The sequence below is a fragment of the Urocitellus parryii genome, chromosome 10 (genome assembly GCF_045843805.1).
Source record: "Urocitellus parryii isolate mUroPar1 chromosome 10, mUroPar1.hap1, whole genome shotgun sequence".
Classification (NCBI taxonomy): Eukaryota; Metazoa; Chordata; class Mammalia; order Rodentia; family Sciuridae; genus Urocitellus; species Urocitellus parryii.
In genome coordinates, this window is record NC_135540.1 from 142125162 (window position 1) to 142142316 (window position 17155).

The 17155-nt window shown below is 60.5% G+C and overlaps 1 protein-coding gene across 1 annotated transcript in view; it reads right to left on the reverse strand.

Moving 5' to 3' along the window:
- Nucleotides 1-2319: 2319 nt before the first annotated feature.
- The window catches only part of Acox3 (acyl-CoA oxidase 3, pristanoyl), a 39349-nt gene continuing 24513 nt past the window's right edge, over nucleotides 2320-17155 (reverse strand). Inside the window, exons 12-18 of the mRNA XM_026395330.2 lie at nucleotides 15699-15821; nucleotides 15463-15576; nucleotides 13853-13968; nucleotides 8918-9092; nucleotides 7345-7412; nucleotides 6626-6712; nucleotides 2320-4068 (exon numbers count right to left, since the gene is read on the reverse strand). Of these exons, the coding sequence (XP_026251115.2) occupies nucleotides 3949-4068; nucleotides 6626-6712; nucleotides 7345-7412; nucleotides 8918-9092; nucleotides 13853-13968; nucleotides 15463-15576; nucleotides 15699-15821 (803 nt within the window). The 3' untranslated portion in view covers nucleotides 2320-3948. The remainder of the gene's footprint in view (nucleotides 4069-6625; nucleotides 6713-7344; nucleotides 7413-8917; nucleotides 9093-13852; nucleotides 13969-15462; nucleotides 15577-15698; nucleotides 15822-17155) is intronic.

Sequence of the window (17155 nt, forward strand, 5' to 3'; positions counted from 1 at the left end):
CCCTGAGTTCAATCCCCAGAACCACCCCCCCTCAAAAAAATGGGAAGAAATGATCAGAGCTTGTGATGACCCCAACAGCTGCTCCGTGTCACTCACACAACCCATGATGGAAAACAGGACCCCCAGCTCACTGCCACTAAGAACCATGGTGACAACGGCAGTGCAGACCTCAACCCAAGGTGCCCAGGGCTCTCGTACGGGTCTCCCCCCTTCCCTGGTTTCCAGGTGTTGCCCACTGTGCTTCCCAGACGCCCACGCTCCGCAGGGTCTTGCCCCCTTACACCCAGTGGGAGCTCTCATCCTGAGGCATCGCCCTCAGCAGTCCCCACAGGCCTGTGCCCACCACAGGTGAGAGGGCGCCTTGCCAGGTCCTCTGCCCTAGTCCACTTTCCATGTGGATAACACTAACGTGACCACTGACTGACTAACACAACCCTCCTCGACTCTGGGAGCCAGGCAGTGGCTCCACGTGGCCAGGTGGGTATGGTCCCTGCAGGGTTGGGAGACACATTTGGCAGGAAAGCTCAGTGGTGAGAGTTTTGGAAAGGTAAGGGCAACCCCATCATTATTTGCCAACGAGGTCAAAGAAAAGTCAAAATGAATCAATGAAAGACTGTAATAATTAAATAAGGTTTTAATAAGGTAACCAAAATGTACAAAAGCCAGATAGCTTTTTATTTAAACAACAAGAAGAAAGAATCTTAGATGGAAAGACTACTTCTTATAGATTCTCCTGGTGTTCATCTACAGGTTAACAAAAGCTTCAAATTCCAAATAACTGGTTTTTTTTTTTTTTTTTTTAAATTTGGGGCTGGGAGGAAGGCCCAGGCTTGAAATAATACCAAAGCTTATATACCTAGAACATTTTTGACCCCCCAAAAAAAAAACTTTATTCTTTTCCACAGGTATTAGAAGGATGAAAACTAGAATCATGAAAACTACAGAACCTGACATGGGAAACGATAGCCAAAAACTACAGAAATAGAAACAGGAACATATGTGAGTCTGCATTCAAACAGATAGCATCAGGCCAGCGCATGTTCAATGGGCTAACCACAATAGATCCCTACCTCACACCAACAGGCCGACGATGTTGGATCCCTACCTCACACCAACAGGCCGACCACGTTGGATCCCTACCTCACACCGACGGGCCGACCATGTTGGATCTCTACCTCACACCAATGGGCCGACCATGTGCATCCCTACCTCACACCAATGGGCCAACCGTGTTGCATCCCTACCTCACACCAACGGGCCGACCATGTTGGATCCATGCCTTGCGCCATTGGGCTAATCATGTTGGACCCTTACCTCACAACACACCTGAAAATAAACTTCCAGTCAATGAACACTGAAATGTACTCAAAGGAAAACAGATAAAAATGGAAATACCTTTGGTGTGAGAGAATTTCCAAGGATGACCTCAATGGCACAAATGATTCTTGGCTTTTAAATTTGGATGTTTGTTTCTGATTTAAAATTTTAAGTTTTACAATGTTACATCAAAAGGGGAAAATGAATGCAATTAGAAGGCAAGTGACAAGTCAGGAAAAATCCTTGGTAATGGATATGTCAACGCTTTAGTCACTTACTATGTAAAACTCCTTACAAGTAAAAACCTGAAAACTAAGTGCTCCATCGGGCAAAGAATAAGAGCAGACGTCATCCCAGCAGCACAGGCTGCCGCCTCGGCAGGCGCAAAGGGAAGCAGAGCAGCATGGGAGCGCCACACGGGAGCGCGGTACTGGACACGAGGAACGGCAAGGCCACTGCTGGGACAACTCACCAAGTCCTACAGGACACGGGCTCCGGGCTCCTGGCCCCCAGGACACCTGTGCCAGGCTCCAGGCTGTGTGCCCCTGTGACAGCAAAATGATGCCCAGCGGCTGTGCAGTGGGCCCTGGCTCTCACTGCCCGGTCTCCCCCGTGGGAGTGGGGAGCTGCCCACGTGCAGACACAGGTGCACCCGTGGCCACCACAGCCTGCAGAGGGGAAGCGTCTAACCCGTGTCTCCTGGAGGTTTGCTGCCGCCCACCAAGGGTGTGCCCCTGTTCCCATGGAAAAGCCGCCTTCGTGTAGGGACAAAGGCGCTGGGGACAGGACCACTAACACTTCACCTGCCAGGGAGGCCCTCCGGTGGGGACGGCAACCTGGGCAGTCCAGGCGACTGTCACCACTAAACACCTGAGACACCAGGTGCTGCTTCTGAGCGTGGGGCTGATATTTTCTTTTTGGAAGGATTCTACATTTTCAAAATAGAACCTGATGACCACATGCCCGGTTCATCAGCAGAAAAGGAGTGTGAGAAGGCAGAGATTAAGATTAAACGTTTTATTCCAATTATTCAAATTTTTACTGCTGCTTTCAAAATGTTTTATCTTTTAAATGATCTCTACTTACAAGCTGACTCCATAACACCACCTCTGCCCTTAACCCTGCCCCCTTGCCCTCAGGTCCGGTGTGCCCACAGGACTGGGGTGGAGCCGGCAGGTGGCCCGAGCGGGCCTGTGGGTGGGCGTCATGTCTGTGGAAGGGACCCTCTGCGGGGGCAGAAGACACCTGCGTACTGAGGGTCGGTCAAACCCCCTGGACCGTGAGCCACCCCTGCTCTGGGAGCTTCTCACAGCCGCACGTGAGAACAGGGACACGCAGGGACCTGGCGGCACACGCAGAGAGCCTTCCTGAGTGAGTACCAGATGCAGCATTCTCCTGATCTTGACAACTTCCATGTCCTGTTGATGAAAGGACAGTGGCTTCCAACCCAAGGACAGGCGGTAAACCCAGGTCCCGCCTGATTGAAGGTAAAAAAGAAAAGGCAAAGCACAAGGATCTCCCAGGTGCCCAGGTAAGGCGGGCTCTCTTGCTGGACAGGGAGGGCTGGGCCTGGATGTGCTAAGGCGGGAGGGCACCGGGACTCCCACTCAGGCAGGGGGACAGGAGGACTCAGGGCCTGCTCCTCACGGTGGGGAAAGGCCATGGATCTGGGCAGAGAAGCCCCATCAGTGAATGCACAGCTACGGTGTCCAACGAGGGGCACCAGGCAGAGATGGAGTGGCCTTGGCTGCCAGGCCCCAGGCCCACCCACTTCTTGGCTGGGAGCCCAGGCAGGATGGCTGAGCAGGGGACCGTGCCTCTGAGCCTGGGCAGGCCATGTGAGGTGTGACTGGCGGGGCACCGGCAGCACCGTGGTTACCATGCGTCTGCGCTCAGAGCAGACCCTCCAGGCTGCTGAGGGTCTGGGATCTTCCTCCCATTTTCTCTGAGGGGAGGAGGAGATGGGCACAGTGGACCACACCCTGAGAGAGCATGAAGCGCTCATTTAACTGTGGCCAGGTTGTGGGGACGCCTCTCGTATACGGAAGGGTCCGTGAGGAACGCTCAGCAGGAAGCCCTGGGCACCGCCCACCCACAGTGGGCCACGATGCCGCCCGCGCTCACACCCCTGTGCTCTGCAGCTTTGGGAAATGTCCTCAGTGGAAACTTCCAGATGCACCAAGAGCAGTGACCCACGGTTCTCCCCTGAGGCCTCACGCCGAGTCGTGCAGAGGGCCTGTGGTATGAGCTAAGGAGGTAGGGCAGAGTCACGTGGCCACCCAGCTGGCGCCGAAAAGCCAGGGAGTCCTGGGAGAAGCTGAGGCTTGTGATGCCCACGGGGGTCAGAAGGCCTGGACAGTGAGTGGCCACTCTGAGTCAGGGACCTGAGCCCAGGAAGGAGGTGTGGACTCCAGTGACCATGCGAGGTCCCTTTCCACACAGCAGCTCGGGACCCCAGACAGTCCCCCAGGGCAATGCTGCTCAACCCGGGTGCAGGGACATCAGCGCTGGGCACGGTGAGGCACTGGAACTTGGAGAAGGGGCCATCTGGGCGTCTGCGAAGCCGGCTTGGTGGCCATGTCCTGCTGGGCTTGACTGGCTCAGCTACATGGGGCACTGCAGCCAGCGCGGCTACAGCTTGGCCCGGAGGCTGCCCACCACGGGCTTGTTCCCAGAGAACTCTGACCACCAGGACGGGCGCTCCAGCACCCCGCGCTCCTGCAGGATGGCATTCCAGAGGTTTTTATAGAGCTGCAGGAAACACAAGGTACGGGGAAGAAAGGGCTCAGTGGGTCCCGGGAAGGCCGTGCCGAGGGCAGGGATCCTCTGCAGTCACTTCTCGGAAAGTGTTGGGGTGTTTTAAGCTTAATGTATAAACACCCTTTTTCAAAAGTGGAAAACAATTGGGACAATTCAGTTGTGAACTATGACGGCAGGCCCCGGGCTGCTCCCTGGGCTTGCTGCAGAGGTGGGCGCTACCTGTGCAGCCCACACCTTCAGTCCGCCCTGAGAATGTCCTCTGGTGCCCTTGCACCACCAGCCGAGCAGGCCAGAAGTGCTGGAGAGCAGGCCCGGCCAGAGGGGTGCCTGGGCCCATGTGGCCCACGGGCCCTGGTGCAGCCAGAGCCCCCTCGGGATCCTGTGCTGGACTGCCTGCTGCTCGCATCGCCTTGTGGGAACCTGGGAGGACGGTCCTGAACCAGCCTGGCTGGGGCCTGGTCCTCCACCCGCTGGAGACAGAGGTCAGCCACCAAGGGCAGAGGGGCCTGTGACTCCAAAGGACCTGGCCTAAGGAAACGGGCCCTTCTGCCCTGACTGATGGCGGCCACCCTCACCTGAGGATGGCCCCTTGCCTGTGCCTGCGGCACACCTGTCAGCTCCAGCACCGCGAGTGGCCATCCAGACAGGCCACTGCTTCTCCTGGGCACACACCCCAGCAGCTCTCACGTGGGAAGCATGCGCTCATTTGGGCCTTCGATCTTCTCAGGGGTTTGCTCACTGAACTCCTACCTGGCCGTACCTGTTAAAGCTTGGCTCCTAGTAGCTGGAAGAAAGGTGCAGTCCAGGCCACCCCATGAGGTGACACCTCTGGCAGGCTCTGGCTCCTGGAGCCAGAGGGCCCTCTCCACCCTGGGGACACGAGGCTCCTTCCTCTCGCACCTCCCGCCCACGAGCAAGGCAACTGCTCAGACGCAGGAGCCAGGGCCACCCTCCCTGCTGCACAGGCTGCGTGTGGGGTTCTCCGCCAGCCACAGGACCTTCCACGGCAGGCCCCGCTGCCTGTCTGCCTGTCAGCCCCCAGGGGAGGGAAAGCCCCCCTCCTCAGGCTCCACTGGGACCCAAGGTCCCCTCCCCTCTTCCTCATAAGCACCAGGACCCACCTCTCCACCTGGACCCTGGCTGGGCATGCTGACTGGGCAACCCTGGGCAACCACAGGGCTTCTCTGGACTTGTGTCCCATCAGCAAAGTGGACAGGGGGACACAGTGTGGGCCAGGGAGGGTGAGAGGCAGAGCCTTGCTGGAGGACGGTGGGCCTTGGATGACTGCCCTGTCCCTCCTGGTCTGAGGCACTCGGGTCCTCTGTGCTGCCCACCCGGGCCAGCTCTGCCTTGTGGTGTGCCCACCCCAACCCAGGAGTGGCCTGGACTGTGAGGCCGGCACTGGCCCTTCCCTGGACAAGTCCGTCACGGCTATGAAGTGTTGATTCTGATGTTCCCTGCCCAGTCTCCATTTAGGCAGAGCCCAGGTTGGCAGGTCCCTCTGGGGGACCCCGGGGGCCTGGGCTGGGTGACACATGCCCCCACAGCCGCAGCAGCAGACCTCAGACACGAGAGGAAACACTGCAATGCCAGGTCCCCGTGGTTCAAGGGGCTGAGAGGCCCTGGGTATCGAATTCTGGGAGAGGACAGGTGGACCTGTGAGTGTCACCTGTGTGACACTGCCACTCACTGAGCAAGAGTCACACAGGGAGATGCCTTAGGCGCAATGATGAGCCCTGCCAGGGTCACAGGGCAGTGGAGTGGGTGGGGGACGCTCCTGGGGGAGCCAGCGAAGGCTTCTGCGAGGGACGGCAGTGCCCGGCTTAGGCGAGTGAACAGGGCGCTCCAGGGAGCAGGTGCCCAGGCCTGGGCCGGGAGGGGGAGCACATTAGGAGAGTGTGGGAGGATGGTGAGCTGGGTCAAGGGCAGGAGCAGCACCTGGGAGCAGGGCTGCAGGGTGGTGGCGGGGGGATCTGGGGGTGGGGTGCTGGGGGGCTCCATCGCCTGCAGGCTGACCCACCTGCTTCTAAAGAAACCTCTGTGGAGCTCAGAGGCAGGAATGACGGGGCCTGGCAGAGGCCACGGGAGCCCAGGTGGGCGGGGAGGGGAGAGCAGCCCCAGGGCTGTGGACAGTCACCGAGAGCTGGGGGCCTGAGCTGGGGTGGTGACATGCTGACCAGGAGGGGACCGGGGCAGTGGCCAGGGATGGTCCTTCATGATGTCTGCAGTGCCACCCCTGCGACTGGAACTCAGAGGCAGCGGGAGCCAGCCCTGAGCCAGGCCAAGGTCAGGGGCAGCAGCGGGGAGAGCAGGGAGGCCGGGCCGACTGCCACTCCTGGGCCTGGGTGACGGGGCAGCCGCTCCGTCCCTCGGAGGGAGGAAGAGCAGGCCGGGACGGCATGGCCAGCAGCCAGTGAGAGCACCCGACACCTACCTGGAGGCTCCCTGAAGTGTGACGAGGTCCCAAGAGGCTCCGCAGTGCCACAGAGACTCCCGCCCGCCAGCCCCTGGGACAGCCCACGTCCCACCCAGATGAGGGGGTCCTTACCTCGCCGTCAGCCCTGGCGATCGGTGAGTCCAGAACAAAGTCAGGAGGAGCGATCACGTCCACCAGGGCAACCGCGTCATCTTTCAGCTGTTGGAAAACACGGTCCCCACACTGACAACCACCCGAACTCTCAGGGCCACGCCGAGTCAGCAGCCAGGCCCTGGGACCCAGGCGGGCACAGGCCGCTCTGACTCAGGGCCCGGTCACCACTGTGTCTGGACACCCCGCCGTGCTGCTGTTCACTCAGGACTCCGGGCTTGTCTTTCCCCGCAAGGTGGGGATGCGGGCAGAGACCCCAGTGCAGCCTGCTAACCAGAGCTGTCCCCAGAGGCTCGCCTTGGTCTCGGAGGACCTGGTGACTGCTGCCTGCCTGACCCAGAGCAATGGGGCAGGAGTCACAGGACTGCAGAGGCCACGGGCTCCAGCGAGGCCAGCAGGGCGCAGGGCCCTGTCCTGTCTCAGATTGCTCTTCAAGGCCACAAAAGAATCCTATCTGCGGAGACCCCGGAGTTTTCCTGGAAGCATGACATTTTTCCTTTGAATAACTGGGATCAACTGTCCTAGCCACACTGCCAGGTGGGAAGCAACTTTAGGGTCCTGACCACGTAGCACAGCGCGTGACATGGGTGTGCGCTGACATGCAGGCCACCCCGCAGCATGCAGACGGAGACGTCACGCATCCTGGCAACTACACACAGGGGTCACAGACGGCCACTCACCTGTGTGCACAGGTCCAGGATGGCGTTCTCCATCTGTGTCCCTGCGTGCTCATCAGAGAAGTATCCACCTGCAAGCACAGCCTTTGTCACAGCAGGGCTGGGCCGTGGCCCCCCGCCCCCGCAGCAGTGCGCCCAGGAGGCCCTGGACAGGCCTCAGGGAACCTGCTTGGGTGGAGCTGCCCAGCAGCCGTGATCCGGGAAGGACTGCGGCACTCAGACCTTGTCCCTGCCTGGATCCACTCCTCTGAGCATGTGATAGGCAAGTCAAGGGCCAGGCACTGGGGACAAGGAAACTGGCCTGGCCGGAGGAGAGGCAGTGAGACACGCGCTCTGAGGGCCTGGGCTCCACCGGCCAGGGCGGGAGGCTGGGCTGGTGCTTCTGAAGAAGGAACCCAGGCGGGGCCTTCGAGGCTGAAGGAGGCCAGAAGAGGTGTGTGGCAGCCGGGTACCCAGGACCACAGAGGGACCAGGAGGGCCATGGAGCTGTGGCATGCAGGGTCCGTGGGCCTCTGGAGCCACCGGGGTGGGAGAATCAACCCGAGGGAAGGCCACCTCCAGCCCCTTAGCTCCTCCGGAGACCTAACAGGTCCAGGGGCAGGGCCTGTGCGTTTGAGAAGGTGTTGGCTCAAGGATTCGCTTTCTGGAGGGGTTTCCTCTAGAGAATGGAGTCTGGCCACGCAGCCTCCTCAGACAGCGCTGGGCGCTGTCCTGCCCAGCTCCTCCTCTGCCGGCCACTCTGCTGACCTGGGCCTCCATGGGGCAACGCCACCACCCCAGGGGCCCAAAGCTGGTCTTGGTGGTGGGGGGACCTCACTGCCCACAAGCCCAGACACAGCCCCAGCACAGGGAGGGCTCATGGGGTGACTAGGAGAGAGCATCAGAAAAGGCTCCCCGGGAGAACCCTGGCTCCCCGGCTTTGCCAGGCTTCCAGATCAGCTGGGGCACCACCTCCTCCAAGAAGCCACCCAAGATCTCTAGACTGGGAACTCCTGGCGGTGTTGTCCCAGCAGCCCAGTCCTGTGTCTGCCTGTGGCCCACAGGGCTGGCTCTGCTCTCTGGAACCCAGCCCACTTCCTGGTGACAGTGGCCTCCTGAGCCAGGCACGGTGGTGCACCTGCTACCCCAAGGACTCCAGAGGCTGAGCACTGCCACCCAGCGAGACTCTGCTCAGAGTAACAGGTAAGAGGGGTGGGCACAGCTCAGCAGTGGACAGTTTGCCCAGCACGCATGGAGCCCTGGCTTCAGTCCCAGACTGCAACACACACACGCACACACACACACACATGCACACACACACGCACACATACACACGCACACTTCTGGAAGCATCAGTGAAACACACAGGAGGCTGACTCTGCAGGGACTGTGGACAGGGGCAGCTGCATCTGGCCAGCGGGTGCTGACATTTCTCTGCCTCATCTGCTGGCCTCATGTAGCACTGGGGCACCTGGGCCCCTACACTGAGCCCGCCTGGAGGTGCTGCCACAGGGGCACAGCACAGCTGCCTGCGTTCACAGGGCACGGGTCCCGGGGGGCTCCTGTGCCGGGAGGCCGGCCAGGACAGCGGTCTCACCTCGATAGAGCAGAGCCGTGTGCCGGCTCAGCGACCACAGGGCGTAGAGAGCGCTGAGCCGCCCCAGCACAGCCCGCAGTGAGGACGGCACGCCTGGGCCATGCGTGTAGGCGTGGAACCGCTGCACCACGGTGAGCTCCAGGAAGACCAGGGCCAGCGAGCGGCAGTGGTACACCTTGGAGACAGAACAGGGCCGTGTCCACCAGGCTGCGCCCCACAGGGCTGCCAGGAAACGCAGGCCAAGGCCTTGGTGAGGCCAGTCCCACAAGCCCCCTGGTTGGGGGACGGGGACACAGCACACCTCAAGAGCTGGTCCACACACCCAACAGAAGCGCCGTGCAGACACAACCCGGCGCAGCCTGGCACTCGGGCCCCGGGAACCCTGTGCCCAGCTCAGGCCATCTGGAACTTGGCTCGGCAGTGACAGCACAGGGGAGGGGCAGGCTCGGGAGGCTGCTGCTGCCCAGGGGAGGTGACACCAGCATGTGGCCTCCAGGGTGCAGGGCCTGCAGTCTTCTGCAGCTGGGACACTCCAGGGACCCAGAGGGGCTCCGTGGCCTGCCCCAGTGACACTGCTGGCAGCGTGTCACTCCTCCAAGGGTCATCTAAGTTCCTAAAGAGGCCATTCTGCCCTCTGCTCAGGCATTCGCCCTGAGACAGGAGGCCAGACACAGAGGCCAGACGCGACGCAGCCCAGACAAGCCTGCCTGAGCCTCTGGGCGGAGGCTGGCAGCAAGGGGTCATGGCTCTCAGTCGGGTCCCGCTTTCTCTTCTAACCTGTACCCAAAATATCTGCTGACAACCCTTAGTTTTCCTTCCCTCATCTCCAATTTACAGTCTCACCAGGTCCTTTTAAGTCCCGGGAACGACTGTGCGCTGCTTGGTTTGCGAGTGAGCGTGAGCTGCTTCTGAGGTTGAAGATAACACATCAAGAGATGGATGGGGACCGCGGCGCCCCTGCGTGTGACACTGCCCCCACCTCAGCTGGAACACACAGGGCTCACCCCACCTAACTGCAGGGGCACGGAGCCTCCCCTCAGGCCCACTCACCCTCGGGGCAGCATAGGGTCTCCAGTCCCAGGCGGCCTTCCCCAGGGCCCCGGGCACAGTCGCAGCCTCCGGAGAGCACACACTCCTCCCTCTGCCTCCTGCCACCAGACTGTCTGTCCCCAGAGCCCACAGGTCATGCACACTGTAAGGTAGGCCCCTGGGGGCCCACAGGGCCTCCACCACAGCCTGTCCTGACCCACCCTCACATGCTAAGGTGCGCGTGTCCCTGCCTTGGCCAACAGAGGCTGGGGGCAGGGCAGGGAGGTGGGGACTGCTATGGACCCCAGCTGGACCTGCGCCCAGATCTCCCAGGGCTCTGCTGAGTTCAGGGTGGGTGGCTCTCGGGCTGCTTGCATCCTCTGGCTGGCCATGTGGCTGGGCCAGGTGCTCTGGCTTCCTGGGCTCCCCCATCCTCCCCCGTCTTCCCTCCACCCGCTGACAAAATGGGGAAGAGAGGGGACAAGAACCGGGCAGGCTGAGCCCGGCAGGTCCAGAAAGGCCCACCCACACCCCAGCACACACCACGAGCCCTCCTCCACCGGGTGTCCTCTCTGGGGTCAGAGGTGAGGTCAATCCCACAGGCCTGGACGTCGGCTGGGGCCTGAGCCAGGCTTGCTCTTCTGTCCATGCCCTCCCTTCCACCACACAGACTGTCTAGTGTTCAGGTGACGCTCTTTTATCGTATTCCTGTGACAGCAGCACATCTCCATTTCTGCTGTGCCACGGGCTGGACGGGTGGCTGGTGAGCGTGGAAAGACAGCTGCCCCTGTAGCTCGCCACCACACAGCAGGGACACCTGGTTCCAGGAGGTAGCAGCTGCTTCTGTGAGCACCGCGTGCGGCCAAGAGCTGACCATCTCTGCACAGGAGCGTCCAGAGCTGTGGTCGGGAGCCCTGGGTGCTGTTCAGGGTCAGCTGGGAGCTCGCAGGTGACGCTCCTCACACCTTGGGAAGCACCTGTGTTGTGGCTCTTGGAGGCTTGCGGGCTTCAGCATGCAGGACACGCCCTTGCATTCTTGGGAAACGTCCAGATAAGACCACTGGTCACCTGTGGGACACAGGCTCCAGGGACAGACTCCTCACCAGTGTCTGTTGCTGCAGTCAGTAGATCTGACTGCAATAGTGACCAAGGTGGGCTGGGGCATGGGACAAGGGCGTCCCCGTCGTCACTGTTACAGCTGGTGCCTTCAGGCCAAGGTGTTCCTGGAACCAGTGTGGGCAACTCACTGTCCCCAAAGCTGTACCAGTCGTGGACAGGACAGTGGGTGTGGGGCCTGTTCCAGAGCAAACTTCTGACCAGTCTCAGTGCCCCCAGAGCTGTTCCACTGTCCCTAGTTCAGGAGGCAACAGGCACACAGGAGTCACAGCTATGGACCAGGTGCCACGCTGCAGCAGTGACCCCTGAGGCTCATGGACAGAGGGCACACAGAGGGACCTGGCTGTGCCTAAATCCCAGCCATCCTGTCTGTACATCGGTCCCCAAGGCCAGCCTCTCACAAACCCCAGACACCTCCAACCAGGAAAGGAAAGGAGAATCGAGTACTCGTTGTGCCTGTCTCCGAGGCCTCGCACCTAACAAGCAATGGACACTTTGGGCAAAACCCAACTGCAAGCTGTCCAGGCCCAGACCCAGCGGTGCAGAATGGGGGACAGCTGGGCTTTAGGTGGGCAGGCCCAGGTCCATCTCCCAGCACAGCTGAGCCAGGAGGCCTGAGCATTGCTTGCCCCCTCAGATTCCTTAATTCCTCAAATGACATAATGTGACGCACAGAGCCCAGGGTGGCTAGAGGGAGAGAAACAGTCCTTCTCTGCAGGTCTTGCAGGGGCTCTGGGCTCCGTGCAGGGCTGCTCCCAGGGCTGGGGTTGGCGAGGCAGGGATGAAGACACCACCACCTTTCTACAGCACTGGCCAGCACAGGAGGGGGCTTCCCGGCCGAGGCACCAGAAAGTGCTTTTGGTTTTAAATAACCTACTGTGCACATGGGGCCGCAGTAGGAACGCAGTAAAGGGCACTCACCTCTGCAAAGGGCCACAGGTGAAGAAAGTCAGTAAAGCCTGCTGGGGGAGGGGGAGGCACACTGTCCCCTCAACAAGAGTGGCCGGTGATGGCCCCAAAGGGCAGCACGCAGAGTAGCTGCTGCCCAACCCCAGCCAATGCCTGGGGCGTGTGGCCTCCACCCGTAGGTCCCAGCCCAGGGCCCGGCTGGCTGTGCTGCAGTTGACTGCTGCCCCTCAGGGAAGTCCAGCTTTCCTCTTCCTTCAGTGCTGGCTGCAGCCCAGGGCCTCACACACTCAGCAAGCCTCTGCCTCGAGCCACACCCAGCCCACAAGGCTGAACTTTTCAACTGTCAAATCAGTTGTCTTTCGTAGCCTTGGAGGTCCCCGCCTTCAGGAGGCCGGTCCTGGACTGAGGTGAGGTAAACAATCTGCGTTTCTTCCCATGCTACGTGGCTGCTGACCTCACGGGTCGGGCAGGGACTGTGCTCCCTCCCGCAGCCTGCATCCAGCCAGGGCCCTGCGAGCTCTCAGCTGTCTGCAGTCTGGCTCCTAAACCCTCTGTGATCCTGAGCAGGGAGCCAGCCTGTCCTGGTGCTCCCTCCCCAAGGCCTCGGGGCCACCTCCATCCTGCCTCCTGCCCCTCTGTGCAGCCGCACGGCAGCATGGTCAGCTCCGGCTCTCCCAGGAAGCCCATCCCAGCTGCACCCAGACCCTGGGGCCTGTCTTGTTTGCAGCTGGACTCACTGAAAGGCAGCTGAGAAGCCCATTAGTGAAGCACCCAACGAAGTGCTCCCCAAGCCACATGTGGTGCTGAGGACGCATGGCCAGAGCCCAGTGCTGGCCAAGGGCAGCACGGAGGCCGCTCGGGCCTCCTGCAGTGCTGGGGGTGGGTGCTGTTGGCAGGTGTCAATGGGCAGGGGTGACTTGTGCCACCATCTCTTCAGGGGTCTCAGTTGGTAATGAGGGCAGGTTGCTACTCATTTTAGAGTGACCACTGGACCAGCAGGCAGGAGTGGCCAGAGCCAGTGGCCAACCATCCTACCAGATGACCAAATTGCCGTGACCCAGTCCCAGGGTGCAGAAAGTGGCCTGTTCCAGAAGGTCTTTCTAAGCCTCCTAGTTGGGCCACGGTGGACCTGAACTAGAAGCTGAACTGACCTTGGCCATCTGCTGAATTCATTAAGTCCTAGGCGCCATCTAGTCTATTCCCTCTCAGTAGGAGCCCAGCACCCTGGGCAGGTGAGCCACCTGGGTTCCCGAGCAGCTGCTTGGCCTCATTACCTGACACCGAGAGGAGGGGGGAGCAGCAGCCCTGCGAGGCCCGGGTGTGCTCACCAGGGCCTCCCAGAGGACCCTGTCCCCGTGGATCCTCCGCACAGGGCTGGCCCACCATGGCCCGGCACAGAGCAGTGCTCCACACCAAGTGCTCCCGCAGGTGCCCAGTTGTGGAACCACAAGCTGCCCAAGCCACTCACGAGCTGCTTGGCCCATTCGCACCAAGGCCCAGGGAGGGGGTGGGCCCTTGAGAAGAGCTGGGCGCGGGGCAGTGGGGCAGGCTCGGGAGCCGTCCCATCAGGAGGAGCCTGAGGCCCTGCACTGGCACTTCACAGAAGACCAAGGCTGTCACGGCCCCCTCCCCACTCCCCAGGACAGCTCTGGCCCCAGCAGAGGCCATGAGGCTTGGTAGCTATGCGCCTCGACCCCTCCCCCACCCCATAAAGCAGGTGCCACCGCCATCCCACAGAGGAGCAAAGTGCCGGAGGCCAGCGATCATCCCAGGCTCTGGGAGTTCCGGGGTAGGGTGGCAGCCACAGGGACGCAGGACTTCCCGGGACACAACAGCAAGGGAATGAGGGGCAAAAAAGCAGATTTCAAAACAAGCAAGTACCTGGCTGTTGTTTCTTGCTTCGAAGTCACTGCTCTGGGACCTCCTCTCTCGAATTAACTTCTGGTGACTCTCTTGGAGCAAGTAGCACACCAGCCACTTGTACGCAGCCAGGGGGGCTTCACAACAGGAAAGAGAGGAGATCAGCAACAGAGCCCTCAGCAGCTGCCCTGTGCCCACCCCAGGACAGATGGACAGGGCCGGCTGCAGGACACGATCTAGCACATGTCTCGCACTGAGTGGGGACTGGCAGCAGGCAGCTCCTGCCACCCGTCAGCAACAGCTCTGTGTCCTGAAGGTGAGGGTCTTGGGTCCCGTGCACCTCTAAAGTCACTGGCAGATTCCGGAAAGCCATGCTCCCGCCAGTCCAGGAGAGCCGGAGGGCCAAAGGTCACTATATAAGGCTTCCCTGGACCCACATGAGGCCAGGGCTGGACTTGGGGTTTGTGACCACGCGTACGCGGGACACGTGCTTGCAGCCAGTGGTTTTATTGCAGTTTCTCCTCCAGAAAACACTTCCACTTTGCTGGGTCTCGCACGGTTAAGCAGGAAAGCACAGGACGCAGCTTGGCAGGCTTGCTGGGGCGGGTGTGCCGGGAGGGCCCAGCGCTCCTGCTCTCAGTGCCCGGGAACAGGGAGAGGCAGGCAGAGCCGGCAGGTGGGGGAAGCTGAGCCCTGCATTCCAGTTTCACAAGGCCTGACGACTGGGGGAAAGAGCTCTGGTGGCTGAAGGAACTACCATGGTGAGGGCACTTTCTAGCGCTTTCTGTGGCAACACTTGGGAAGCTCAGACATAGATCTTCACGTGACCCCATTTACTATTAGCACATTAAAAAGGCAGATTGATAACGGAAAGATCTGTTGCTGTCAGAACAGCTGTATCAGCAGGTGATGGTGGGGAATATGGCAGCTACTCTGGGCTGCGTTTCCTGGATCACAATGACGACGACGATGACAATGGGTCACTCTGCAGCGTGGCCTCCTGCAGGCGCTGCCCCGGCACTGGTTCTCTGCTGCAGGCCCTCTCGGGAGCCCCGCAGGCTGGGGGCTGAGGAGGGCGTGCTGGGCGCCGGCAGTTGCCTTGCTCTGGCTGACAAGGGGCCTGGTGGCTGGGATACCCTGCTCCTGTCCTCCTGGGGAGGAGGCTGGTGGCTCTTTATCCTGGGGATCCAGGGCCCTCGAGGATGCTCATCCTCTGGCCTCCTGTGTACAAAGCCCGGTGCCACCCCACAGTCCTCCAGATAGCCTCAGCAGACAGGAACCATTAAGTCTGCAGCAGCACAATGTGTGCCTGAGCACCAGGGACACGAGGGGCAGAGGCCAGAGCACAGAGGCCTCTCCCATGGCCTCCCAGGGAGGAAGAGGTCTGGTGGCGGGAAGGGCACTTTCCTTTTACCCTGGAGCCAGCACCTCCGAGCCATAGGCACAGAAAGATGGCCCAAGAACAAGTCATTAAAGATAAAAGCAAATGCCCATGCTGCACCCAGGACCCCCCACTGCCCGGCACCCTAGCTAGCCACCAGAGACCCCCGTGGCCCAGCACTGTCTGGGGTAAGACAGAAAACAAGAGAGCCAGGAAACCTCCTGCCCATGGCCAGGGGGAAGGGACACACCTGCAGAGTCCAGCCAGTCAGCTTGGTGGGTGCCTGTGAGCCTCTGGCTGAGGATGCTGGGGTGGGCCTCCAGAAAGTCCACGGTCTGCAGCGGGCTTCTGAAGCGAGCTCCGTCTAGGGCACACACTCCGTGACTTTGGTGAAAGGGACCCCCAAGCCCGCCCTGAAGACACAGCAACCCCTGCCCAGCTCAGCGGTCACGCAGCGTGGCCCCTGCAACGTGAGGCCCCCCCCACCTGGCCCGCGGTGCTCCAGGAGGCCCAGCAGGTAGCTGCTCGTCTGCTGCAGCAGGACGTTGTTGTCACCTTCGTACGTGCAGTTCGGGTCGTTATCATTCCTGAGGTCACCCAGGCGGTTCACTGTCACAGAGCCACAGGATCTGCATCATTCACCACGCTCACCTGAGACGCCACCGCCACCCACAGGGGTGAGGAGCCCCGTGTCCCCTGAACTGCCCCTGCGTCTCCGGCACTGACTTGAGACCCAGCGGTGCCCTGGGAGGGCACGGGAGGGGTGCAGGGCTACTGGCTGCTGGACCAGGGCTGTGGAGGGGGGTGCAGGACCCCTGGCCGCTGGACCAGGGCTGTGGGGGGCTTCAGACGGCTGCTGGGGCCTCCCTGTGGCCCAGGCCTCTGCACCTGGTAGCGCCTCCCAGCAGCATGGGGACAGGCCTGCCCACGGTCTCCACGGCAGGTCTCCAGGGAGCTGGTTCCAGGGCTGCCCTTCCTCCTACGGCTGGACGAACCTTTCTTTTCAGCGAGAAACCTCAGCTGTCAGAAACGGTCAGTCTCACGGCTCCGTATAAGGCACTCTCCAGGCCCTCACCCACCTGGTCTCCCTCCTGAGATGGGGACTTTACAAGCACGAGGCTGCCCCCGAGGAGCCCAGCCTGCAAGCAAGGTGCCCGTGGCCACACCCACACGCTGTGCAGACGATGGCAGCCACAGGCTGAAAGGTGCCCCGCTGCAGGAGGCTTGTGGTCACCTCTGGTCATTTTTCAAAACACTGATTAATACCTTAAACCTAGAATGGGCGTTTACATTTGTCTCTGTTGACTTTGGTCTTACTGGTCTGGCCCAGTGTTTAAATAAGTTAAAAACCTTGATTCAGTCACTTTGGTTGTCTCCGGTATTACATGATTCAATTTCCTTATTCTACTTAAAACGGGAACAAAGTGGGGCCGGGGCCGGGGCGCAGTGGTAGAGCGCTTGCCTAGCATGTGTGAGGCACTGGGTTCGATGGTTAGCACCACATACAAATAAATAAAATAAAGGTCCATCGTCAACTAAAAAAGATTTTTAAAAAAATGGGACAAAGCTAAACTATTTGTTTCCAGGAACTTCATCCAGAGGAAGAAAACACACCTATGTGTAAATCTGTACCTCCATGGTCCCCGCACTCCAGTGCATATCAGGGACAGCGTGCAGGCACTGAGAGCATGCTGATGTCCAGCGGTGCTGGAGAGGCTCAGCTGGAGCAGCAGGGACAGCCAGCCACTCAGGGGCACGGCCATTCCGGGTCCTTGCTGCACCCTTCACCAGCTGGCAAGAGCCTGCAGAACCTCCCCAGGCCGGGAAAGGGAACAGCTTTGCAGCTGAGCTGTGGGGCGAGTCTGCGGCCTTCTGGGAGAGCTGGTTTTGAAGATTTTCCCACAGGAAGCTGTGCAGATAAGCTGCAAATGATGACACTAACA